This window comes from Oryx dammah, unplaced genomic scaffold (genome assembly GCF_014754425.2).
Source record: "Oryx dammah isolate SB20612 unplaced genomic scaffold, SCBI_Odam_1.1 HiC_scaffold_13, whole genome shotgun sequence".
In the NCBI taxonomy this organism is placed as follows: domain Eukaryota; kingdom Metazoa; phylum Chordata; class Mammalia; order Artiodactyla; family Bovidae; genus Oryx; species Oryx dammah.
The window spans coordinates 57,164,206-57,190,132 of record NW_024070197.1 but is presented as its reverse complement, the minus strand read 5'-3'; the positions used below and the strand labels follow the sequence as shown (position 1 = coordinate 57,190,132).

The following is a 25,927-nucleotide window of genomic DNA, read 5'->3' as shown; positions in this document are numbered from 1 at the left end:
GAAATAGTGGAGATACTCAAAACGTGTCAAGAAATGGTGCATAGTTGTCACTGTGCGGCAGGAAGAGGTGTGTCAGGAAATGCATTGCCGTCTGTAAGATACACAAAGGCAAACAGAAAGCTGGTATGTGAAAGGTAAGGGAGCGGCAGCCCTGGGACGAGTGAGGGGTAAGTTTTCAGGGAGGACAGAGGGTAAAGGTCTAGGGGAAGCCACAGAGCACTGAATGGATGAGGGGCAGACCGCAGGACACGACTGTGTGCAGCACCAGCCACTCTGGGCAGGGCTTGGCATCCATGTCCACGTTCTCCACCAGGAACATGGCAAATCCCAGCCCTGGAGAGCACCAAGCTCCCTCCAGAGAGCAAGAAGGGAAGGAGCTCAGACAGGACACCAGAGGATGCCATCCCCAGGTGAGGGGTGCGTCTTCTGTGTTGGCTTCACACTTAACTCTTACTTAGGGTCTAGGGCAGCTCTAGAGAGTCCCTTGACAGCAAGAAGATCAAACCCGTCAATCCTAAAGAAGATCAACTCTGAATATTCATTGGAAGGCCTGATGCTGAAGCTGAAGCTCCAATACTGGCCCACCTGATGCGAAGAGTCGACTCACTGGAAAAGACCCTGATGCTGGGAAAGACTGAAGGTAGGAAGAGAAGGGGACGACAGAGGACAAGATGGTTGAATGGCATCCAACTCAATGGACATGAGTTTGAGCAAACTCCGAGAGACAGAAAAGGACAGGGAAGTCACATCCCTCCCTGTAGTCCATGGGATCACAGAGTCAGACATGACTCGGTGACTGAACAGCAACAATAAGGGCGGTCCTTTGATTATCATGGGCAACTGGGCTCAGAGCCACCTATATCTGCCCGGAACAGTCTGAGAAGGCTTCTTCCACCATCAGTCCAGCATCATCCTCAAAGTCCTTTCTCTCGATTGCCCACTGTTAACACAATCAAGTGAAGAGGAACTAAAAAGCCTCTTGATAAAACTGAAAGTGGAGAGTGAAAAAGTTGGCCTAAAGCTCAACATTCAGAAAACGAAGATCATGGCATCTGGTCCCATCACTTCATGGGAAATAGATGGGGAAACAGTGGAAACAGTGTCAGACTTTATTTTGGGGGGCTCAAAAATCACTGCAGGTGGTGACTGCAGCCATGAAATTAAAAGACGATTACTCCTTGGAAGAAAAAAGAGAGTTCCAGAAAAACATCTATTTCTGTTTTATTGACTATGCCAAAGCCTTTGACTGTGTGGATCACAATCAACTGTGGAAAATTCTGAAAGAGACGGGAATACCAGACCACCTAACCTGCCTCTTGAGAAATCTGTATGCAGGCCAGGAAGCAACAGTTAGAACTGGAAATGGAACAACAGACTGGTTCCAAATAGGAAAAGGAGTATGTCAAGGCTGTATATTGTCACCCTGTTTATTTAACGTCTATGCAGAGTACATCATGAGAAACTGCTGGACTAGAAGAAACACAAGCTGGAATCAAGATTGCCAGGAGAAATATCAATAACCTCAGATATACAGATGACACCACCCTTATGGCAGAAAGTGAAGAGGAACTCAAAAGCCTCTTGATGAAAGTGAAAGAGGAGAGTGAAAAAGTTGGCTTAAAGCTCAACATTCAGAAAACAAAGATCATGACATCTGGTCCCATCATTTCATGGGAAATAGATGGGGAAACAGTGTCAGACTTTACTTTTTTGGGCTCCAAAATCACTGCAGATGGTGACTGCAGCCATGAAATTAAAAGACACTTACTCCTTGGAAGAAAAGTTATGACCAACCTAGATAGACTAAAGTCCGTCTAATCAAGGCTATGGTTTTTCCTGTGGTCATGTATGGATGTGAGAGTTGGACTGTGAAGAAGACTGAGCACCAAAGAATTGATGCTTTTGAACTGCAGTACTGGAGAAGACTCTTAAGAGTCCCTTGGACTGCAAGGAGATCCAACCAGTCCATTCTGAAGGAGATCAGCCCTGGGATTTCTTTGGAAGGAATGATGCTAAAGCTGAAACTCCAGTACTTTGGCCACCTCATGCGAAGAGTTGACTCATTGGAAAAGACTCTGATGCTGGGAGGGATTGGGGGCAGGAGGAGAAGGGGACGACAGAGGATGAGATGGCTGGACGGCATCACTGACTCAATGGACGTGAGTCTGAGTGAACTCCGGGAGTTGGTGATGGACAGGGAGGCCTGGCGTGCTGTGATTCACGGGGTCGCAAAGAGTCAGACACGACTGAGCAACTGAACTGAACTGAACGCAATCATCCTATTTTGTTGAATGCTTATTATGTGATCCACAGAGCTTATGTCGCTTAATCCTGTAAGGCATCATCTCATCCACATTTCACAGGGGAGAAAAGAAAATCCCAAGGTCATGCCCCTGGGAAGGGCCAGAATACAGTTCAAACTCTGAACATCCTGACATCAAACATGATGCTGGACTCAAGCAACAAGACTCAGAAGCCTAAAACTGGTCCTGGGCCCTTCTGCTGGTGGCTGGCTCTGAGGAACCTTCTGCATTTGTTTCCCCCTGAGAGACCACTGAACAACATCAGAAGGAAAATCTGGGTGCTGCACCTGGCTCCAGTGTCCCGTGGAGCTGTTTCCAAGCTGAGCTCATCTCGCCACGTCCTCTTCGTCTCTGCACCCACCTGATGCCTCCACCTGCCAGCAGGCTCTCCAGGGACAAGCCAGAGAGCCACTCACTTGCTCTGTGTCCGCAGGATGAAGCACGGTGCCTGGAAGGCAGCCGTGGTCATCAAGCAAATGGAGGAGTGAAAAACAAACCATGGAAACTAACCAGAGCAGCCTCCTTGCACCACATGCCAACCTCATATTCAACGCTCTCAGTTTTGAGACACGTTCCACGTTCATTTCTCGACACGTTGGTCGTACTTCCAAACCTTGGTATGAGTCTCATGCATGGAAAGAAACAATGGTTTCCTGAAACCAGGCTGCTGTCACACCTCAATGACTAACTTGTACTTATATCACACTTGGCCCTTCTGCTTCACGACAGCCGGGCAAGACCTCACCTCTCAGAGACGCCCACGGAAAAGAATACGGTGTGAGTGCTATGAAGTTTCCTCCCCTTGTGAAAAAAATAGTAGCACCTTCTTGGGGTGCGAGCCATCAGGACGCAGAAGGAAGGTGTCTCCAGACCAGAGACACTGTTTCCCAGAACGCCCTTCCCCCATGCCCTCCTGGTAAAGGTCTCATCCTTCTCAACGTGGATCTTCTGGGACCTGCTCTCTAATTCTTCCAGAGCAGTTCATCCCTCGTCTAGAGGCTGCTGGCACATCCTTTTCCTTTCTTTTTTTTTTTTTTTCTAACATTCTTTACTGCCCCTCCCTTCATTCAATCAGCATGCAATTAATGAATGTCCAGGACAAACCTGGCTCCTGGGATACACTGATGGGCAGAAACAGAGATGGAGCCTGGGCTTAAGAACTTACAGTCTGGGGACTTCCCTGGTGGCCTAGTGGATAAGACTCTGCACTCCCAGTGTGGGGGGCCTGGGTTCGACCACTGGTCAGGGAACTAGATCCCACATGGCACAACTAAGAGTTTTCATGCTGCAACTAAAGATCCCTCATGACGAGGCATAGCCAAATAAATAAATACATGTTAAATACGAACTCACAGTCTGATTCAATGCTGTCCAAAAGAACCCCCTGCAATGCTGGAAATGTTTGCTATCTGCACAGCCACATGCTGCCGCTGCTGCTAAGTTGCTTTAGTCATGTCTGACTCTGTGTGACCCCAGAGACGGCAGCCCACCAGGTTCTGCCATCTCTGTGATTCTCCAGGCTGGAACATTGGAGTGGGTTGCCATTTCCTTCTCCAATACATGAAAGTGAAAAGTGAAAGTGAAGTCGCTCAGTTGTGTCCGACTCTTCGAGACCCCATGGACTGCAGCCTACCAGGCTCCTCCATCCATGGGATTCTCCAGGCAAGAGTACTGGAGTGGGGTGCCATCGCCTTCTCTGGCACAGCCACATAGGGCTACTGAAACTTAAAAAAAAGAAAACTGTCTAATTTTAATGAACTGAAATCTAACGTTAGCCACATGAGGCCGGGAGTACCATGTTGGACAGTGTAGGTAATCACGCTGCAGGAGAATGACCTTGTGTGCCTTGCAAACCCTGACACAGCACAGGCACTTCTGGCTCCCTCTTCACCCATACACAGATTCTTAAAGGCAAGGGCTGTGTCAGCCATTCCTGTGTCTTTAGACCACAGTGGTAAAGAATCCGCCTGCCAGTGACGGAGATGCAAGAGGTGAGGGTTCGATCCCTGAGTCGGGAAGATGCCCTGAAGGAGGAGATGGCAACCTGCTCTAGTATGCTTGCCTGGAAAATCCCATGGACAGAGGAGCCTGGTGGGGCTACAGTCCATGGAGTTGTAAAGAGTCGGACATGACTGAGCTTTAAAACCAGTGCAGCCGGCAGGCAGAAGTGGCTCAGTCATGCTGAACCAATGAGTGAGTGCAAAAATGAGTGCGTGCTACACACAGCAGAGGGCCTAGAGAAGTTTCTGTCGCCTGACCCAAACTGAGAGAGCGAGAGGCTAGAGAGCAGGACGAGAACACGGTGAGGGACCTGCCCCGGCCCCCCTACACCCCCCACGCCCCATGCAGGCGCAAGTGTGAGGCCTTTTCCCTGGCTCCTTTTCTCCCAGCATCCTGCTCACAATCACCATCTCCCGGGAAGCAGACTCCACTCACAGAGGTGAGGGAGGCATGCAAGCAGCCGAAGGGTGCTGCACCCCAGAGCGCCGTGGCCTGCAAGCTGTGGAGCGGGCTGGGCGAAGGGGAGGCTTAAAATAGACAAGAGAGAAGACTCATCAGTTCCGCAGTTGAGGGAAACCGTCCTTTGTTGACGGTGGGGTGAGGGCTTTCCAGCTGCAGTTCTTAGAAGAGAAAGTGATAGTTCTTACACTTGAGAACCGTTTCCTGGTCTGTGGTTGACGCACCAAAGATCCCCAAAGTGTGGCCGGGTCTGAGGGTGCGCTGGGAGGGGAAGTACAGGGTGCAGAGCTAACACACCCGGTCTTCTCCAGTCTCTGCCGGGGAGGAACGGGCTGCTGCCCACAGACTCCGCAGGGGGGGCAGCAGCTTCTTTCCGCAGAAACGGGGCTGGGGGTCAGGTGTTTGGAGCTGGGCGGGGTATGGGAGTTGGCGGTGGTGCTGAAGTTGAAAACACCCTCCAATCACCCCATCCTCTCATATCGAAGAGTTCAAAGAGCCCAACATGCAGTCTATACTTGTACAGCGTTTCGCAGCTGGTCCTCATCCAGCCCCTAACCGTCACCATGGACAGAATCCCTGATCTCAGGGCTGAATTCAACAGCAAAGCTCAAGTTTACAGGTACGTTCAAAAAAAAGAATCTTCCTTTAGGCAGTATGCTAAGTGACACAAGTCAAAGATAGATACTGTATGATATTGTTTACCCTGTGAAAACTAAAAAAATAAAATAAAACAACAAAATAGAACAAACAACAACAACAAAAAAACCCAGCAGACACACAGACATAAAGAGCAAATTAATGGTTACCAGTGCAGAGGGGAGAGGCAGTATGGGGTGGGGGTAAGAGAAGTATTATTGCATATAAGACAGGCTCTAGGATGTATGGTACAACACGGGGAATATAGCCAATATTCTGTAATAATTGTAAATGGACTGTAACATTTAAAATTGCATTAACAAATAAGTAACCGAATTTTTAAAAAAATCTTCTTTAGCCTCGTTAGCCATCATCTGGCATGTTATAATCATGCCTGATAAAATAAATACACTAGGAATTTCAAGAAAGCTTAACGCTCCCAAGTTACTTCAAACCATTGAGAGTGATGGGCGTATATCTTACGATATCTGTTGTCAGTTCTAAATGTTTTTAACAGCAGAGCATGAATTCAAAATGCAGAATAACCTGATGAAAACGAAATTGTTTCTAGAGGTGAAATCACATCTCTTGTGTTAAACACCCCATGGCCATGGTGATGCTCAAATCTTTGACCAGAATCCTGGCACCCAGAGGATACCCTATTCGGCTATACCCAACAGCTGAATTTGCTACCGAATTCAGCCCGACGGTCTCCAAAGCAGAAAATGACTCCACTGGAAAGCCGCTTTCTCATCTGTTCTTGTCACCCCTCCGCTCACAGACTGTACCTTCTGGCCTCACTCTAGTTTCCAACCTCAGTTCCCACCCCCGCCCCTCAAACACCCCAACCTCCAGGACGATGTCAAGTTTCCTGCTTCCGGGCCATCTTTAGCTGTCCCCCTGGCCCCGAATGCCACTTCCGTCCACCTTCACACCTGGAGTCACCTGAAACGCTTCCCTCTCAGGCAGCTGACTTCCTCCCAGAACAGCCACTCCCTCGGGGCCCCCATGGCGGCCTGTCTAGGCCCTTCCTGAGCGCTTGGCACACTCGGCTTTGTGGCTGGCCACTTGGGAGCATCTGATTCCTTAATTAATGAGTTCTTTGGAAGTCCAGGCTTGTCGTCTCTAATCCCCAGCTCCCAGCACGCAGTGGGCATAAAATAAACGTCTCTTTAACTGGGTTGTAGAAAAAATGATGGTATTGGAAGGCTAAGGGATGGGTTTTTGACAAAGAAGTATTATCTGTGCTTACAGACAACCCCACCCCTCAGGAAGTTGAAGAGCCGAAGTTAAGAACACAGGTCTGGAAGAAGAAAAACTAAAATATAAAATTTTACAGTTTTTAAAATAAACAATAACACAAAATAACAAAAAGTATTTTTTAAAGAAAACAACAAAAAATAAACTTAAAAAATTAAAAATAAAAAAGAAGAACATGGGTCTGGAGCCTGACCCACTGGATCTGCATCTTGGGGTAGCCACCTTCTGATGGATCAGTTACTTCTCCACATGCCTCAGTTTCCTTATCTGTAAAGGATTCTTTACAAGCTGAGCCATCAGGGAAGCCCCATCTGTAAAAGGAGGAGAGAAAGAGACCACCCCCAACCCCAGATTAAATTAGTCGCCACATATTATGCTGCTTAGAACCGGGCATGGTGCACGGCATGAGCACAACAAATAAATATTAGGTATTTTTGGCTTGGTATGAAAACTGACCCCGAAGCTGGGAAAGACTGAAGGCAAAAGGAGAACAGGGCGAGAAGGTTAGATCACCGACTCAATAGGCATGAACTTGAGCAAACTCTGGAGACAGTGGAGGACAGGAAAGCCTGTTGTGCTCCAGTCCAAGGGGTGGCAAAGAGTCAGACACTCTTTAGCGACTGAACAACAACGGAAACCGCCAATTTGTCCTTTCCCCATCAGGTTGCTTTCTTCCTTAACTGTGAGCACCTTGCTCATCAGTATACATGGAGAACAAGGCACGGAGTGACCCGCTCCTAGGTACACGTGCGGGCTCGCAGCAGTCACTAAATGTTGGATGAAGAAAGCATAGATGAAGTTGACCGATGATGTCGGAGGTCACTGTTACCTATTTCCTAGAAATCTGCTCAATAAAATGCAGTTCCTGCTTGTCCAGAACATTCTCCCTTCTCCCTTTTGCCTGACTACACTCTGCAGGTCCGTCAGGTCTCAGATTTGATGCTCTCCTACCTGGAAGACCCTCCTCTCGTCTCCTAACCCCAGTGGGCTCCTCACTCATTCAGAACACCCCCACATCCTGTGAGCTGGCATGCTGAGCTGCCTCCTCAGGTTTTCCCCCGAGAACGCGAGCTGGGTGAAGACAGCAACCATCCCACATACAGCCGTGGCCTTGGCACCCGATCCCACACCTGGCACACGCAGCTGCTCCTGCAGTCAGATGTTTCTGTCTCGCCACCCAGTGATGCTAGGGGCTGCTGGCGGGAAGCCAGGGCAGTAGGAAGACGCCTTGCTTAGACTCTGGGGGCTCAGCTTGGACCCACTTTCCTCCCACGTGCAGAAGCAGGCAGAGGGCGGGGAACCCACAGAGCGCTAGTGTGCTAGAGAAGGAAGGGCTTGGGATCACTGTCACCATGACGCAGGCGGGAGGGCTGACTCTGACTACCGACCACCAACACTGAGGACACAAGCGGCGGGCCAGTCATCCCCCCTTCTCAGAAGTAGGGCCTCTTGAGTTTGCCTGCTGGTTGACATGAACAGAATAGCCATGAAGATCCTAGCGTCAGTGGACGAGCAGCAGGGCACGTGGGGCAGGGAGGAAAGCGTGCCTGCGAGCAGAGGAAGAAACCCCATCGGAGGCCGTGCCGTCTGGGAAAGGGCAGAAGAGAAATCAACACCCAAGGCACTGAGCGTGTGGCCCCATCACCTAACCCTCTGCAGAGGGTTCTGTCATCGCCCGTGGACAGAGGGGAAGACCGCCAAGGCTCCAAAGCTGCAAGCACCGGCCTAGAGTCACTGGCTCAACAAGAGGCAGTTTGCACTTGAACTCATGGACCCTGTGCCTCCAAAGCCCCTGCTCACTCTTTCTAGTCTCTTCCTCACCACTGCTGCCTCCAGAATTCACGGCAGGTTTAAAGGAGGAATCCCAAAGTCCTTTCTGGAAACAGGGCTTCGATTCAGAAATCTGCTTGCGTTTTCTCTGCCACAGCAAAGGACTTACGCTAAACAGAACATGTGACCCAGACAATGCACTCTGCCATAAAGGATCACGTCGAGCCCTTGACTGGGGACGGGCAGGGTCTGAGCCCTGGGGCTTCTGTAAGAGCTGGGCGTCTCCGTGATTAGTAAGGGTGGAGAAAGAAGTGCAGCCAGCAGGGCTGCTGGTGGGTGGTGATGTGAACAACTGTCAGGCAAGATGCTGAAAGGGAACCCTTCAGCTGATGAAGAGAGCCCACGTCAGCGTCCTCTGGGCCACGCTGCGGGAGCGCGACGTTGAGAAACGGGAGACAGCCCAGGATGGGAAGTGCCGCTGAGACGAGGGATGGGGGAGCCTGACAAGAGGACTCTACGGGGGCTCGGGCCCGGGGCTCCAAACAGAAGAGGCTCCCTGCTTCTCTCTGCTGCGTTCATTCATTCGGCAGGACTTTCTGAAGCGCCTCCTAGGTGCTGAGCAGTGCTAGGTGTTGGATCTACAAGTGGGAGCAAAGCCAGAGCCCATCGGTGCTCTCTGGAGCCGACAACCCAGGGAGGGAGGCAGAGGCTATCTGAGAATTCGGGCTGTGACCGCGACAAGCCGAGGTCCTGTGCCATCCGTGAGGAAACGCAGGTCTAGCTGTGCAAGCAGATGGGAAGCTCACCTACCCGGGGAGTCAGGGGGAGCTTCTGCGGGAGGGCTGCTGTTGAGCAGAGCCACAAAGCATGAGCAGGTGGGTTAAACGCCCACCTGAGGGCTGGCGGGGAGGGTGCCGAGGCATACACGGCACACAGAGACCGCGTGGGGAAGGAGGCAAGGCGGGCCTGACCGGGGAGGCTTTGCAGGCCTGCGGAGTGTGGGCTGCACAAAGGGATGCCTCGGTTCCTTCCAGAAAGTCTCCCAGACGCCCCCCCACTGCAGGCTCCAAGCCACCTGGTTCTTAAGCCAGCCCTGGAGCTTCAGCCTTCCCTGCAGGGCTGTCCAGAATCTTCTCTGTGATGTGGTGTCGTGTACCCACACGCTGATCCTCGGCTTTATGCTTCTGGGGGTGCTGTCATCTTCTCCCACCAGCCCTGCCTTTTTCCTTGCTCATTCCGCCTCATTCTATCAGACTCTGCTTGCATGTCACCTCCTCCAAGAAGCCCTCTCCTAACTCCTTTCCCAGGCTGGCTTTGGCACCCCTGCTTGTAACTCCCTCAATATCTTCTGCATCTCTCTCCATCATGCTACGAAGGACTGCCACTCGACAGTTCCTGGTATACAGCAGTCACTCAGTGAGTACAGTTGAATTAACAAATATAACAAGGGATTAGAGTATATAATATATAAAATGCTCTAAAACAATAAAAGCTTCCCAGGTGGCTCAGTGGGTAAAGAATCCATCTGCAATGCAAGAGATGCAAGAGACTTGGGTGCGATCCCTGGGTCGGGAAGATCCCCTGGAGGAGGGCATGGCAACCCACTCCAGCGTTCTGGCCTGGAGAATCCCACGGACAGAGGAGCCCGGAGAACTGCAGCCCATGGGGTTGCAAAGAGTCAGACACGACTGAAGCGATTTAGCATCACGCATGCAGGAGAAATGGGCAGAGGATTGAAATAATATAGCTAATATTTATCAAATGTCTACCATGTGCCACCTAATATTCTAAAGGCTTTCTATGAATGAATTCCCTTATTCTTTACACAACCCCATGAGGCATGATTACATCTACATTTTATGAATGAAGCCTCTGGCCCAGAGAAGCTGAGCGATTTGCCTGAAGCCACGTGGCCAAATGCCTGGTCCACCCACCCTGCTGAGCATCATCCCCTGCTCTGCTTGGCATGACGAGGCTCAGGCCCCTCCCAGGGGAGGAAGCACAAGTGTTGGGAACGTGAGAAGATGCTCACCCTCATTTGTAGACTAAAATCAGAACCGCAGAGCTTGGAAAAGCGTGACGAAGACTGGCAACAGCCAGAGCTGGCGAGGGTGTGTGTCTCGGGAAGCCGCCTGGACACCCATCAGAGAGGCCAGCTAAGTCCCTGCAAGCCGTGAAAGCCCCAGCAGCCAGAAAGGGGAGGCACATCCACTCCCCTGACACAGATGGAGTTTCAGATTTAAAACACAGTGTTCTCACCACCTCCAGTCTCTACCCAGATGCCACCTCCTCAGTGAGGCCCCGATTTCTTACATGTGCACACGCCCACAGAGGTGGGACTATCCTCGTTCATCATGCCTTCAACAGATCTTTGAGCAAACAGAACGTTTTTACACATGCAACATATAATGTGTAACAAATATAAATAAATATATATACAAGTTGCATAAGCTGAGAGAGTAGTCCAGAATGATCCATAGGGAAATGTGAACATCAGTCCCCTCTAAATAGAATTCAGGGGGAGAAAAGGAGGGAACTTGAATGTTTAAAAAGCTTACACTGTTCATAGTGTTTCAATTTTTTGAACTAAGTTACTTTTTAACTTTAAGAAGGAAGGGAGGGAAGGAGGGAGGAAGGAAAGAAGTCTCGGGGCGGGAAAGGGAGGGGACATTTTGGGGACGGCAGTTAGACAGGCCTCCATTCCAGGCCTCCATTCAGGGTGAAAACCACCCTGAAACAGCAGTGAAGGAATCAATTCTCTGAAAGGTATAAATACCCACAAGAAAAAGAGCAAGAAGGGACAAGAGTGGATACTGCTTTCTACCACGTGGACGGGAAGCGGGATGAGGCAGGGCCAAGGTCATGCCCTAAAGTTTCCGCCAAGTACCTGAGAGGGGGTGGCTGAGATGGGGGCCACCCCCACCCCCCCACACACAAAGCCTTTGCAGCTCAGGACTTGCAGGTGCCGAGCACCATGGAGAGCGGCCCTGCCCAGCCGTGGATACCAGAGGGTGGGGGGAGCCCAGAACCAAGTCAGAACTGCAGGAGGCCCCCTGAGACTGGGCATCTGGGCTAAGTGCACTGGGGAGAGTGCTGGGCTGGGCAGCCAGAAGTGGAAGCGTGACCCCAGCGGAGGCTGGCCACAACTCCCTTCTTCACTTTTACTGCTGACATATAAGCCAGGAGGAGATTTTGCTACTTCGGTCTTTTCTGACAGTTCATCCATAATACAGGATCAGAAAGTCATCAGGAAACCCTAAATCAGAAAAGTAGGATCAGTCCTTTCATTCATGGCTGCCCCGGCAAAGCAACTGGTCCTGTAACTATAACTAGGGTTGGGTCCCCAAGTATCCCGGCATCTCCTGCCCTGGCCCTGCCGGCCTTCAGAAGTCTCCCTGAGTCTTCCCCTCAACACAAGCCCACCTCCTCCCCAGCCTGCCACCCCTCTGTACCTTCTACCCGGGTTCAAAGATAAGAGCAGACAAGCCCAAAGACTCAATGAGCATGTGCAGAAAAGACTCAGCCTCAGTGATGAGTTAAGAAATGCAAATCAGAGAGAAACTGAAGTTCTTCTTTTTGGTTCCCACAAATAATGCTGACAGTTCAGTTCAGTCTCTCAGTCGTGTCCGACTCTTTTCGACCCCATGAACTGCAGCACGCCAGGCCTCCCTGTCCATCACCCACTCCCGGAGTTCACTCAGACCCACGTCCATCGAGTTGGTGATGCAATCCAGCCCTCTCACCCTCTGTCGTCCCCTTCTCCTCCTGCCCCCAATCCCTCCCAGCATCAGAGTCTTTTCCAATGAGTCAACTCTTCACGTGAGGTGGCCAAAGTACTGGAGTTTCAGCTTTAGCATCATTCCTTCCAAAGAACACCCAGGACCGATCTCCTTTAGAATGGACTGGTTGGATCATGGGAAAACTAAAACTACCTCGTTGGTTACTTTGTTTGCTGGGGAGAAGGGCAAAATCACCAGTACAACCCTAGAATAAATGCCTCTGGGAATTTATTCTAAGAAAACAATTCAGAAATAAAGCAAGACAAAACCAAAGAAGTTTTCAGTTCAGTTGCTCAGTCATGTCTGACTCTTTGTGATTCCATGGAAGTTTAGACCCAATCTGTGTCTAACAACAGGAGACTAGGTCAAATGTACATTTTCTTATATATATAAAATGGCATGACTAAAATTATAAACATGAAGACCTGCCCAATATGGAAACAGGCATATGCTATGTTGAGTAGAAAAATCAAGATGCAAGTGCTGTCATACAAAATGCTTTCCATACACACAGACACAAACATAGACACACAAGCAGAACAGACTTTTTCCCACTGTGTGATTAGGGTCTAGGAAGAAAGTTAGATATCACACAGCAAGACAGTGTGACAGAGAAGTTTTTAAAAGCCCTGAATCTCAAAAGTAAAAAGCTGGGTCAGGGGCCTTCCCTGGTAGTCCAGTGACTAAGATCACACACTGCAAGGCAGGGGTCCCCAGCTCAGTCCCCCGTCAGGGAACTAGATCCAACATGCTGCAGCCAAGAGTTCACAGGCCACAATTAAAAGACTCCATGCACTGCAGCTAAAATCCAAAGCAGCCAAATAAATAAATGTTTTTTAAAAAAGCAGAAAGCGGGCATCAGAATTCTGACTCTGGCATGTTACCCTCTGGGGAGTCCTAACTTCTTAAAGGCTCAGTTTCCTCACCTGTAAACTAGAGATGAAAAAGACAAGCTACTCCACAGAGTTGTCAGGACTGGCTGAACTATTGCATACAGTCCTTAGCGCCACACCCAACCACAGCAAGGACGTTTTAAGTGTCTGTTACTGATGCCATTGCTGTTATCATTATCACTAGTGAGGCTCCAGCCTTTGGAGGGCTTGAGTCAGCTCCTCTCCAATAAACGCGGATGTGAGGTGTGCCACGTGGAGAGGCATCGTGGAATTTGGAAAGTGCCTCCCCTCCTGTGGGAGCCTCAGCTGGCCTTCCATCTCTAAAATCAACAAGGAAACTTAAGCCGAGTTCAATGCCCACCAGTTGTTCACAAGTCCACACCAAGCAGATGATTCCATTTACACGTACTGTCTAACCCAGAGGACAAAAGTCATGCTTCCTTGTTACCAGCTGGCTTCTGCCCATGCAGGAATATAAACCCACGGATCTCGACTGTCTTCCCTCCAGACTCTCCTATGTGCGAGTGGTCTGCTGGATAATGCACCCCCAAAGATGTCCCCATCCTCACGCCCAGAACCCCAGGATACGTGACCTGATGTCACAATAGGAGCTTTGTCAGAGGAGACCGTCCTAGATCACACAGGACAGACCCGGTATCACCACAAGGGTCCTTATGAGAGAGAGGCGGGAGAGGCAGAGAAGGAGACGTGACAGCAGAAGCAGGGGGCATGCAGGGCCACGGGCCAAGGGACGTGGGCGACTCTGGAAACCGAAGAAGACAAGAAAACCGGTCCTCCCCGAGAGCCCCCTAGGAGCACAGCCCTGCCAGTTCACTGCAGACTTCGGACGTCCAGGACTCCGAGAGTGTAAATGTGCGTTGCTTTAAACCACTTAGCGCGTTACAGCAGCCACAGGAAGATCAGACGGGCTGTTGCTCCACTAAGAGCACCTGCATTTCGTAGGTGGGACCTGGGCTCTGGGAGTCGCGCTGTGGCTGCACTGCAGCTCACCTGGACGTGCCTGAGAGGTGCGCTTTAGCCCCAGTTTCCTGGGGCGGCAAAGGGGCATGTCTCTGCAGACAGCACTCAGGGCTCCAGGCATGCGGTCAGCACTAGCCGTTCTGAGTCGTCATTTACATACTATAAAATTCACCCGTCCACAGTATACAATTTAGTGATTCCTAAATTCACTTGCTGAGTTGCACAACCATCACTACAGTCAAATTCGAGAACATGTGGATTGCCCCCCAAAAGAAGCCCTGTAACCATCAGCAGGCATTTCCCCTTCCTCTCATTCCCTCAACCTCTGGCAACCACTAATTTGCTTTCTGTCTCTATAGATTTGCCTGTTCTGGACCTATCAAATAGAGAGTCCTTACCGTAAGTCGTCTTCTGTGACTGGCTTCTCTCACTCAGCATCGTGTTCTCAGGAGTCATCTACACTGTAGCCTGTGTCAGCACTTCAGTCCCTTTTATGACTGAATAACATTTCATTGTCTGAATATAAAAAATTTTGTTTACCCTTTCATCAGCTGATGGACACTGCTAACTTTCATTTTCTGCCAATTCTTCTAGCCCTGAAATGAACTTTGATAATTAAGAGAATTCCCTAGAAGAGCTGCGAATATGTATGTGTGTGCGTCTTTTACTATAAAGAATAGAGGTTTTAAAAAAAAAGACATAAATGAACTTATTTACAAAACAGAAACAGACTTACAGAGTTCAAAGGCAAACTTATTGTTACCAAAGGGGAAATGTGGAGGGAAGGAATAAATTAGGAGCCTGGGATTAAAAAACACACACTACTATATATAAAACAGTGGGTTCAGGATGGAGAACATGTGTACACCCGTGGCAGATTCATGTTGACGTATGGCAAAACCAATAAAATATTGTAAAGTAATTAGCCTCCAATTAAAATAAATAAATTTATATTAAAAAATAAAAGAAAGAAGCCAGTCACAAAATAAATAAAACAGATAACCAACAAGGACCTACTGTATAGCACAGAGAACTCTATTCAATATTCTGTAACAACCTATATGGGAAAAGAACCTGAAAAAGAACGAATATATGTATAACTGAATCACTTTGCTGTATACCTGATACTAACACAACACGGCAAATCAACTATACTCCAATAAAATTTTTTTAAAAAAATCAAGCCTAGTGGAAAATCCTCGTGCAGGACTGACAATTCCATCCCCCTGGAATGCTGAGCCAGCATCTCTGGAACCACTGAAGATGTCTCATAGGAAGGCCCAGGGATGCTGGCCAGAACACTGCCCTAGGACCCTGGGGAAGCTTGCTGGTTTGAACCTAAATCCCTGTAATGCCTTTTTGTAAAAACGGGTCACAGACCTCTGAGGGCTTCAGCATTGCCAGACCTGGCACTAAGGCCCCACCCAGCCCCTGCCATTGGCACTCCATGTCTCTACCCCTCCACGCCTCAGTTTCCCCATCTATAAGCAAGGCTGATCATAGCTAAGCTTGTTATGTTGCTATGTTGTCCAGTTGCTAAGTCAGGGAGCCAGTGAGGGGATTAAATGGCAAGCACTCATCAAACACAAACGGTAATGCTTCTACTGCCGTGGAGCCCAGCACTGCACCATCAGGATGGTCTTTGTAGGGCCAGCTGGCGGGTGTGTGGAGCTGGAGCCCTGGTCCCTGGGGGTCTACCCAGTGAGGGGGGAGACTAGCTTTTCACCAACATCTGCAAACCAAATTTTACCACTGTTTTGAGACCCTTTGCAGATAAGTTACCCCTCACAGCTTGTGCCTGGCGGGACGGCAGGGGACTTCCACTCCCCACCCCACCCTCTTTAGTTCACCACTGATAAATAGGTCTTGGAAACAATTCCTAAGGACTCTTTTTTGAGGTGGTTGAGAGAAGAAAACAATATCTGAGCTGGCAGTGAAAGTGATTAGTCGATTTCCAAGTCTTGACAGTGGTCAAGATTCCATCGGTCTCCTCTGGATGCCAAAATCAAACCCGGGACTGGGGAGCCAACCAGGAGAGCTGATTTCCCCCTTGGATCTGCCGTGGGTCAAGCCGACAGTCAGATTTTCCACCACAGTCAGGCACTTTCCACTCAGAGGCAGTGGCCAAGTTGGACGGGTCTGCACACATTACCCATAAAAGGGTTTCAAGTTCATTCATTCGCACAAGTCGCTCACTTGCCATGCTTTGAAAGACAAAATGTAAGAATCCCTTAGGCTCTGGTGGCTGCTATATGTCTGGAAAATGACCCACTTTTGTAAAAACAACAAGGCTGGTCAAAGTCTGCTGGCCTGGGAGTGGGTGTCTGAAGTGTGTTAAAGGAACAGCTGTGCCCGGGAAAACGGATACCTGCCTTCACAAGAGGCCCCATGTGGACACCCTCTTCGGACTTCCTGTGATTCACCGAGATGGCTCGGGGCCACTGCCTCTGACACTCGGGACCTCTTCCGGGGACAAGCTGGGCACCTCCAGAAGCGGTGGTGATTCTAAAGGTCATGAACTGGGGTCAAGTTCAGAGCATGGAGTGAGGACTTTCTGGAACAGTCACCATTTTGAGGAAGTATAAGGGAACCGTAACAAGCCCAGGGTGGGGGGCGTTATTCAGGACTTTTATCACTATATCCTTAAGTGAAACTGGCCTCTAATTTTCCTCGTTCCTCCCTTCCTTGTCTGGTTTGGAAATCCAGGTTATGCCGGCCTCATCAAAGGAGCTGGGGTGTCTCCTCTTTTTCTGTTTTCTCTGCAACCATTCAGGTATGGGAGAGATGCTTCTGTTCTAGAATATTGGATAGGCTTGCCTGTAAAACCACCTGAGTCCTGTGTGCCTTCTTCTCTCTTTTTGTGAGGGACGTGGAACGACTGATTTAATACTGGAATTTAAAAGCCAAGCCTGGTGGGCTGCAGTCCATGGGGTCGCTAAGAGTTGGACACGACTGAGTGACTTCCTTTTCACTTCTCACTTTCATGCATTGGAGAAGGAAATGGCAACCCACTCCCGTGTTCTTGCCTGGAGAATCCCAGGGACGGGGGAGCCTGGTGGGCTGCCGTCTATGGGGTCGCACGGAGTTGGACACGACTGATGCAACTTAGCAGCAGCAGCAGCAGCAACCCTTATTCAGGCTTTCTGTTTGCTTAAGTTGTATCTTTTTTAAGAAATTGACCACTTGCTCCTGGGTTTGAAATTGAATGTTGTTGCTATTTAGTTGCTAAATTTTGTCCAATTCTATGTGACCCCATGCACTGTAACCCACCAGGCCCCTCTGTCCGCCGGCTTTCCCAGGCAAGAATACTAGAGTGCGTTACCATTGCCTTCTCCAGGGGATCTTGACTCAGCGATCAAACCCACGTCTCAGGCATTGGCCGGTGGACTCTTCACAGCTGAACTACCAGGGAAGCTCTTCAAACTGAACGGCACATAGTTAACCTCCGTTTCTTAGGCTTAGAAGGATTATATCCATCCATCAGTAAACAACAAGGATGAGTCCAAATGGCTTCTGCCCTACCAACATTCCAGGGCCCCCCAGTCAGGGCGTCTTTTTATCAGTGATCAGGAACTGCCTTGTACTGCCTGGGAGCCAGTTGAGCGGTGATCTAGGGACTAGCTCTGGAGTCGGCCTGCTTGGATTTCTCTCCTAGTGCCAACCTGAGCACTTGTAGCCTCAGTCTCCTCCCACGAAAAATGGGTAGATTAACCACAGCTGCCTGTGAGGACCACAGAAAGGACTTCGTACACTCCGAGGCCTGACAGGGACGTTCCCACAGGGTAAGACTTTCGACTCAACAACTTTGTTCCACAAACTTTCACCTTGTGAATTCTCACAAAGGCAAACTCAAGATCCAGAGCAAAAGTGCTTCAGCTCCCCAGTACCACCAGCTGGCGTTCCCAATCGTCTCGGTGCTTATTTGTCCAGACCAGTGGTTCTGAAAGCAGGGTCCCTGAGCCAGCCACAGCATCTGTGAACTTGCTAGAAATGCAGAGTCTCAGGCTCTCTGCCACAGCGGCTGAGTCAGTAGGGGTAGGCGCCGTAATCGTGTTTTAACATGCCCTCCAGTGGATCCTGACGCCAGCTCCACACCTGAGGGCCCAGGGTTCTTGAAAGTCACCGGGCACCTCCCCTGTCCGTGCTTAGTTCTGAAGTGCTTTTAAAGCACAGTTACTCCACGAGGATCAATAAAAGGAAAAACGATAATCGTGGTGAGAGAGTGAGTAGGGAGAGATAAACAAACACGATAGGAGTGAAAGCTGAGATAATTTTACAAGATCAATGGAGAGGAGCCGGCAAATGCTGCGCGTTTGTGTGGGATGACTCATTCAGTGATGCAAACAGTTCTGAAAACACTGAATCAGGCGGCGTCTGAGACACAGCGCCTGTGCTACAGAAGACAGTCATCAGGACGCCAGGACGGTGATGCCCAAAATTCAGAGAGACGTGAACACGGGGCCACAGCGTCAGCGTCGACGGCGAAAACTCATCGGCTTCATGGAAACTGGGGGAACACCAGGCACCTGTGTGTTGTGTTTGGGGCTCAGAGTTGGCTCTGAGTCAGGGATGTGTCCACAGGTTAAAGGCTCATCTGAATCTGTCAAGTATTAATGCTTTGGGCTTCCCTGGTGGCTTAGGTGGTAAAGAATCTGCCTGCAATGCAGGAGACTGGGGTTCAATCCCTGGGTCAGGAAGATCCCCTGGAGAAGGGGACTGTTACCCACTCCAGTATTCCTGCCTGGAAAAGCCTGGCAACGAGGAGGAGCCTGGTAGGCTACAGTCCATGGGGTCTCAAAGAATCAGACACAATTGATGCTTTGGCGTATTTTGATGAAACTGTGCTAACCAATTCTGGACCAGACTACAGGGGGAGTTCACTAATCCAACAGCTCTTCTTCCGTATGGATGAAACAGATTTGTTTCAGAAAAAAAGAGAGAGAGAAAAAGAGAGAGATGCCTGGTAGAGAGTGTATGAGCAAGAAGGAGAAGTTATTTCAGGTTTTAAACCTTTAAAGAACTAAATCACATTCCTACTTACAAGCTTAAAATTCAAGGAGTAATTCTGAATCTACCAACAAAGGACGTGGACTATGAACCATTCATCACTACAACCAAACGCTTCCGTGAGAACTGCTGTATACACCATGGCTGTGAAAATTCAGCATTTAAAAGACACAATCCACACTCCGCCCCCTGAGATTCATTGATGGGCGTAGAGACCATTTTTAACAAGCTCCCAAAGGGACACTGAGGCAGATGGTATCTGGACCACAGAGCCATTTGTCATTACGGGAAAAGAATCAGAAGCAAAAGCCGTCCTGGGCCCCTGCATGCACTTCACAAACATTGCTGGAGAAATTGCTGTCTGAAACCAAAGCACCACCCGCTAGAGCCCCAATTTAGCACTTGTTCCCACAGCTCAGATCGGGGAAGTCAGCAGTAAATGAGTAACGTGTTACATAAGTTGCTTTTCTGTATGCAGAACCTTAATTCACCAAAGAGAAGTTGAAATCATATAAAAAGCAACAGCCCTCCCCCAAAACAAATGCTGGGAAAGCGTGGCCAGGATCTCCCCATCTTCTGCCAGGCAAATATGAGGGCCCTCTGTGCTGAAAACCCTGTTGCCTCCTCTTTGTGCCCCTGGGGTTCCGGGTCTGTGGTGGAGGTGGTCAGAGAAGGCGGGGCTGGGGAAAAGGGGGAAGAAGAACATTCAGGGTCTGTGTGGGCATGGACACTGGCTGTACCAAGGCTTCCCTCCGGCTGAAAACATAAGTGGAATCATGTGTTGCTCGACTATACCTCTGACCCCTGGCTGGAAAGTTCTGGAACCACACAACCTCCTGTCTCGGGTCTTCTTCAAGAACTCCAAACCTCGCGTTTTCTCTCTCTCTCTCTGGCGAGGATTCTGTCTTTTCCTCTTCCCAGTTACTCCAAGACCTGGATATGATGCTATCTCTAACTAGAGTGTTAAAGGCTGACCAGGGCTTGGGCATTTATCACCCCACTGACCACAGAAGACGTCAACCCAGGTGCAGAAAGGCGCACCATCTGTAACAAGCATGCTATTCCTACCAGTGTGTCAGCCTCAGGAGTCTTCTCAACAACGACCTAGAGACACCCAGTTTCAACTTACTGGAGAGCAGGTTCTAAGTTTCAAAAGGCACAGCCCTAACCTATGCTTTTATGCCTGTCCTCCAAGCACCTAGCATAGTGACCAACTCTTGGGAAGAACAGAAAAAAAGTAAATTGACAGCTGATGCAAAACGTAACTGCCACCCCATTTTACCACAGAGCAGGTCCCCAAAATGCAGGAGAGCCACCAGGAGGTGCTTGTTAAAAACCCACGTTCTGGGCTCCACCCCAGACTTAGGAAATCAGACTCTACGGGACCTGCCTTTTAAGAAAGTGCCAGGGAATCTTACACACAACTTTGAGGACCACTGCCCTAGCCTTACGGAGACCTGAAGGACACCAATATTATAGGATGCGATCAAGCCAAAGGACCTTTCAGGGACACTCAAAACCAAACAAGAGAAAGGCACGTCCTCCTCTCTACGCAGGCGTGGGCCCGAGTAGAGTACAGAATGTTCAACACTGGGAATAAATAAGGCCAAGAAGAAATCAGAAACAAGAAAGGTCCAGAGAGGCACTCAGCGTCAAGGCCTCCAGCAGGGCCGGCAGGCGTGTCCCCGTCTGTCTCCCCCCATCCTGAATCAGGTGGTATCGACCAGACCCAAGGACGGAGTGCACCCAGCTGGCAGCCACGCCGCCCCTGAAAGGGGCGCTGAAGGAGAAGCAAGCCTTTATCACAACCTCCACAGGCCTGGCGTCCCTCCACCTTGTGGCCTGGCGGCTGGAGTCAGCGTACGGCCCTCCCTGACACTGCCCTCCCACCCCTTTCTCAGGGCGGCCCCCTCCTGAGCAGGGCGGGGGGTGGGGGGGGGCAGGGGGGCGGGGTGCTGCTACCAGCCAGGGCGCCCGCAGTCACCGCCAAGCCCCTGGGCCTCCAGCCGAGGAGCCGCCAAGGCTCCCCTGCCCCAGACGGGGAATCCCTCCACTGCTGGCGACTGTCACGGGAACATCAAACAGGAGTGTTTGTGCCAGGCCTCATTCACACGAGCCCACTCCTCCCCGAGAGATGGATTTTTTAAAACAAACAGCTTTTCCATATGCTAGCAGGCAGAGTCATGTCAGCATCAGGGATCCCCAGACGGAAACGTGAGTCAATCTGGGGCAGAGACTGCTAAATCAATCCCGTTTGGGTGAAATTCCTCTCTCTGGAGAAACAGGGACCTCAAAAGCGGATTGCTCGGATTCCCCCCAGCGGGGGAGTCCCTGAGGATGCTCTTCCCAGCCACGCACACCCTGAGTGCCCTGAACTCTGACATCACTATCCCCGTAACGTGCCTTGTCACCCCATCCTTCCGGGAACTCTCCCAGCCCGCCCCACCTGCCTCCTGACACCCTCTGCCCACACGCACTCCAGTTCCACCCGGGGCATCGGAGGGCCCTACTGTGTTGGGCACAGGTTGTCCACACCCGTTGCAGGATTTCCTGACGTCCCAAGGCCTGGAGTCCTGGTGGCTAAAGAGAAAACTTCACCACGTGGACACATGGGTATCTGAGAAATGAAGCAAGGCAGGTAACAGGTGCAGACAGCCCACCTGGAAGACGTGGCCGCTGAGGACTCAGTCAGGAAACCATCTGACTACGGAGGGAAAGTCAGACTCGAGAGCTCGAAAAACCTGGGTCACTGTTTCCTCTTTCCCCAGTTGTGCCTGTGAGGCCTTGGTCAGAGGGAGGGGGGATTCCAGCATCTTTGCTGGGTGACTTGCAAGAGGGGGCAAGAAGGCACCAAGCCAAAGGAGCCTGGCGGGGGTGGGGTGGGGGGTGGTCCAGGCAGCCTCTGGGACCTAATACAGACTGGGGGGCTGATCATGTGCGTTAGCAAGAGATGGGGGCAGGGAGCTCCAACTGAAGGGCCAGTTTGGGGAATTCCAAGTCCAAACTGGGTCTGAGAAGGAGGAGCAGCCCCTGGCCCAGACTCCACCTCTCTGGGTTATGGTGCTGGGTTCACAACGAGATTGAAAGCAAGGGCCCTGGGAGGCGTGTGAGCCCCAGAGAGACACTGGCCTCCGGGGACATGAATCTCAGGTCCTGGGGGTTAGGGACTCTGAGCTGCCCTCAGGGCAGGGCCTCTAGAGCGGTTACCATGGCCTCGGGCGTCCCCGAGGGCAGCTGGGGATGGTGGACCTGGGACTGGCCTCGGCCGGAGTGTCAGTGGCTTGGCCTCCCCCACCTACATAGGCGTCCGGGACAGGTGTGGGCAAGGGATTGAGCCCGCAGGGCCCCAGGTGAGGGAGCCAGGGCAGGGGCCCTGTGTTTCCCCAGGCTGCCCGCAAAGCCCCATCCGAGAGGAAGAACAGCCACATACCCAGCCCATTCTCCGCCAGCGCCGCAGGGCTCCCGTCGCAGTCGCCCAGGTCCTGCTCGCCCACGTCGTTCAGATCCAGGTCGGGCTGGTGGGACCCGTCTCCAAAGGGCCTCTCATCCTTCTCGGAGCCGGCGTCCCCATTCTCCATGCCGTTCTGCGCCTTTTTCAGCGGCATGATTTGCAGGCCACTGGGGGTAGTCCTGTAAGACACCGTCTTGGCGGCCCGGTCCCCGCCCGCGGGGGGCTTGGCCGAATAGCCTTTCTTGGGCTTGGACAGGGAAGGGTTGACCCGCTTCCGTTTGTGGGAGGTCCCTTTGCTCTTGCTGGTGTCCGCGGGCCTGTTGGGGAGCTTCTCGACCGAGGGTCCTCGGCCGTCCCGCAGGAGCTTGGAGGCGCCGGGCTGCTTCCCCGACTTGAGCCTCTTGTCCTTGGCCAGGTGCAGCCCGTTGAACTCGTCGATGAACTCCTCACAGTGCAGCAGGTGGTGCTCGGGCTCCCAGGTGTCCTCCGTGCTCCCGTAGCCTTTCCACCGGATCAGGTACTCCCATTTTCCCTTCTTGTTCTTCCTCTTGTCTACAATCCTTTCGACCTGGGATGCGGGAGGAGAATCAGGAAAGAGAGAGAGAAGGAAAAAATAAAAATCAAATCACTGCCAGGTCACAAGAACAACACAAGGATAGAGCTGTCCATCCTGGCTAGGGGGGCCAGGAGGCTGACCCTCCCAGGAGCCTTCAAGAAGGCTGGTTTATTTCAGGAGATCGCTGAAGGGAACCAAAGGCACACACGTGGTTGTTTCCCACGACAACTGCATGGTGCCATGCCTGGCTGGTTGCCTCTACCTGTCCGTCCAAGGCTTACTCTTTCTTTTTTAAAGATTGGATGTGGACCATTTCAAAAATCTTCATTGAATTTGTTACAATATTACTTCTGTTTTGTGTTTTCGTTTTGGGGGGGCCCTGAGACATGTGAGATCTCAACTCCCAGGCAGGGATTGAACCGGCACCCCCTGAATTGGAAGGCAAAGTCTTAACCACTGGACCACCCAGGAAGTCCCCAAGGCTTACCCTAGCTCAAAGTCGCATTGTGAGCGTTTGCGGAAGGTCTTTATTCTTTCTGTGGCACAAAAGTGGAATCAGACTTTTAAAGACCAATTTGGTGTGGGTTTTCCACCCACTCTGCTAATGTGTCCTTACTTATCATAATACTAATGATTAGTAATGTTTTCTGGGCATGTGTGAGGAGCCAGACGCTACTAACTGCTGGGCACGGATGCTTTCACTTCATTTTCTCTGGACAATAACCCAATGCCGTAGGTGTTCCTCCTATCCCCACTTTACAGAGAGGAAACGGGGCTGAGAGATTAAGTCAGTCAACTAAGTTCCAAACTGGTAAGAGCAGAACTGGGATATGAACCACTCTCAGCCCAGATTTATTTTCTCACTCACTGCGGCTACTGCTGCTAAGTCGCTTCAGTCGTGTCCGACTCTGTGCGACCCCATAGACGGCAGCCCACCAGGCTCCCCCGTCCCTGGGATTCTCCAGGCAGGAACACTGGAGTGGGTTGCCATTTCCTTCTCCAATGCATGAAAGTGAAAAGTCAAAGTGAAGTCGCTCAGTCGTGTCCGACCCTCAGTGACCCCATGGACTGCAGCCTTCCAGGCTCCTCAGTCCATGGGATTTTCCAGGCAAGAGTACTGGAGTGGGGTGCCATTGCCTTCTTACTCACTAGGCCATACCAAATCTCTCAACTATAAAAATCTTCCATATTGACCAAAACTGCTTGGAATCAGTGACGCCCAATGTCCCCCTAGTTGGCTCCCTAGCTGCAACATAACAGGTACAACTGCCAAGCAAGGTGATGGTATGTACCTTGCATAACCCCCCAGAATGTACATTATTACTAACCCATTTGATAAATGAGGAATTAAGTATGAGGCAACCGGCCTACAATGCAGGGCTAGGGATGGTAGAGGTAAGATCCGAACGTAGATCTGGTTTTCAAGTCATCTGCGTACCGTCAAAGGTAAGGGAATCTCCGTCTTCAAGTATTATCTTGGGAAAGCACACTTAAAAAATGCCAGTCCCAAGGCTAATAACTGGTGAAAGAGGTAAAGGGTATACGAGGGTTTATTTATTACTCTCTCAACTTTACTATAGGTTTGAAATTTTTTAACTAAAAAAAAAAAGAAAGAAAATTTCCATTGCTCTACCAAAAAAAAGAGCTAAATTTCAAAGGAAAAGTAAACTATTACATTCAAATGTTTATTACATTTCAGTGTCAATGTAATTTTCTAGGATGGAACTTTGACCCAATGAAAGTAATAAGTAAAGGATATGCTCTTGAAACTCATAGAAAAAAAAAAAAGAAAACCAACAATATGAGAGGGAAAAAGTGGTTACACTTAGAGCTGGTAACTGTTAAAGATGGGTAATAGGTAAACGTGGGTTCATTTTCAACTGTTTATGTTTGCATATTAGAATTTTTATGTTTAAATTTTTCCATAATAAGAAGTGAAAATTTCTGAAAAGTGAAATTGTCTCACAATATCTGGGTATAACAGAAGCTATGCAAAATAATTAAATGACTTTCATTGCTTTGCACTTAATAAATATCTTAATAGCTAGACCATATTGCCTCTTTATAATACTGCTTCTTCATAGACAATTTAAATTGTTTCCTTAATTGATTCATCTCAAATCGAATTGGCCTATTTCTATTAAAATTTGTTTCCTTCTAAAATGCGCTCTGAACATCTGTTTTGGATTGATTATATAATTTTTAGAAGTATCACACAAACTCTACAATAGCTTGAAAATGTAAAATCATGCCAAACTAATCAAACTTTCAATCTCTGAGTCAAGGAATGGGGCTAGCTGGGTATTCATTTGTGATAATGTTGCAGAAAGTTGGGAGTGTTTGTGGAGGAGCCTGCAGCTTTGCACATTTGTAGGATTTTGAAGCGGAGAAGGCGATGGCACCCCACTCCAGTACTCTTGCCTGGAAAATCCCATGGACGGAGGAGCCTGGTAGGCTGCAGTCCATGGGGTCGCTAAGAGTAGGACACGACTGAAGCGACTTCCCTTTGACTTTTCACTTTCAGGCATTGGAGAAGGAAATGGCAACCCACTCCAGTGTTCTTGCCTGGAGAATCCCAGGGACGGGGGAGCCTGGTGGGCTGCCGTCTATGGGGTTGCACAGAGTCGGACACGACTGAAGCGACTTAGCAGCAGCAGCAGCAGCAGGACTTTGAAGGGGAAACCGTCTGCACGTTTACAGAGGGAGGAAAGTGCACAAACAATGGCACTGCTGGAAAGAGCAGCATTTTGGAGAAGGCCAGCCTAGGAGTGTCACGAGGACGCCCAGATATGTCTAAGGGCTATGAGTTAAGGCCACAAATGTGTGGGCAT

At 50.1% G+C, this 25,927-nt stretch overlaps 1 protein-coding gene across 1 annotated transcript in view; it reads right to left on the bottom strand.

The window, feature by feature from the left end:
* CDYL2 (chromodomain Y like 2) overlaps positions 1–23,927 on the bottom strand; it is a 59,644-nt gene extending 35,717 nt beyond the window's left edge. The window contains exon 1 of the mRNA XM_040253574.1: positions 22,520–23,927. Coding sequence (XP_040109508.1) covers positions 22,520–22,694 — 175 coding nt within the window. The 5' untranslated portion in view covers positions 22,695–23,927. The remainder of the gene's footprint in view (positions 1–22,519) is intronic.
* Between the last annotated feature and the right edge of the window lie 2,000 nt (positions 23,928–25,927).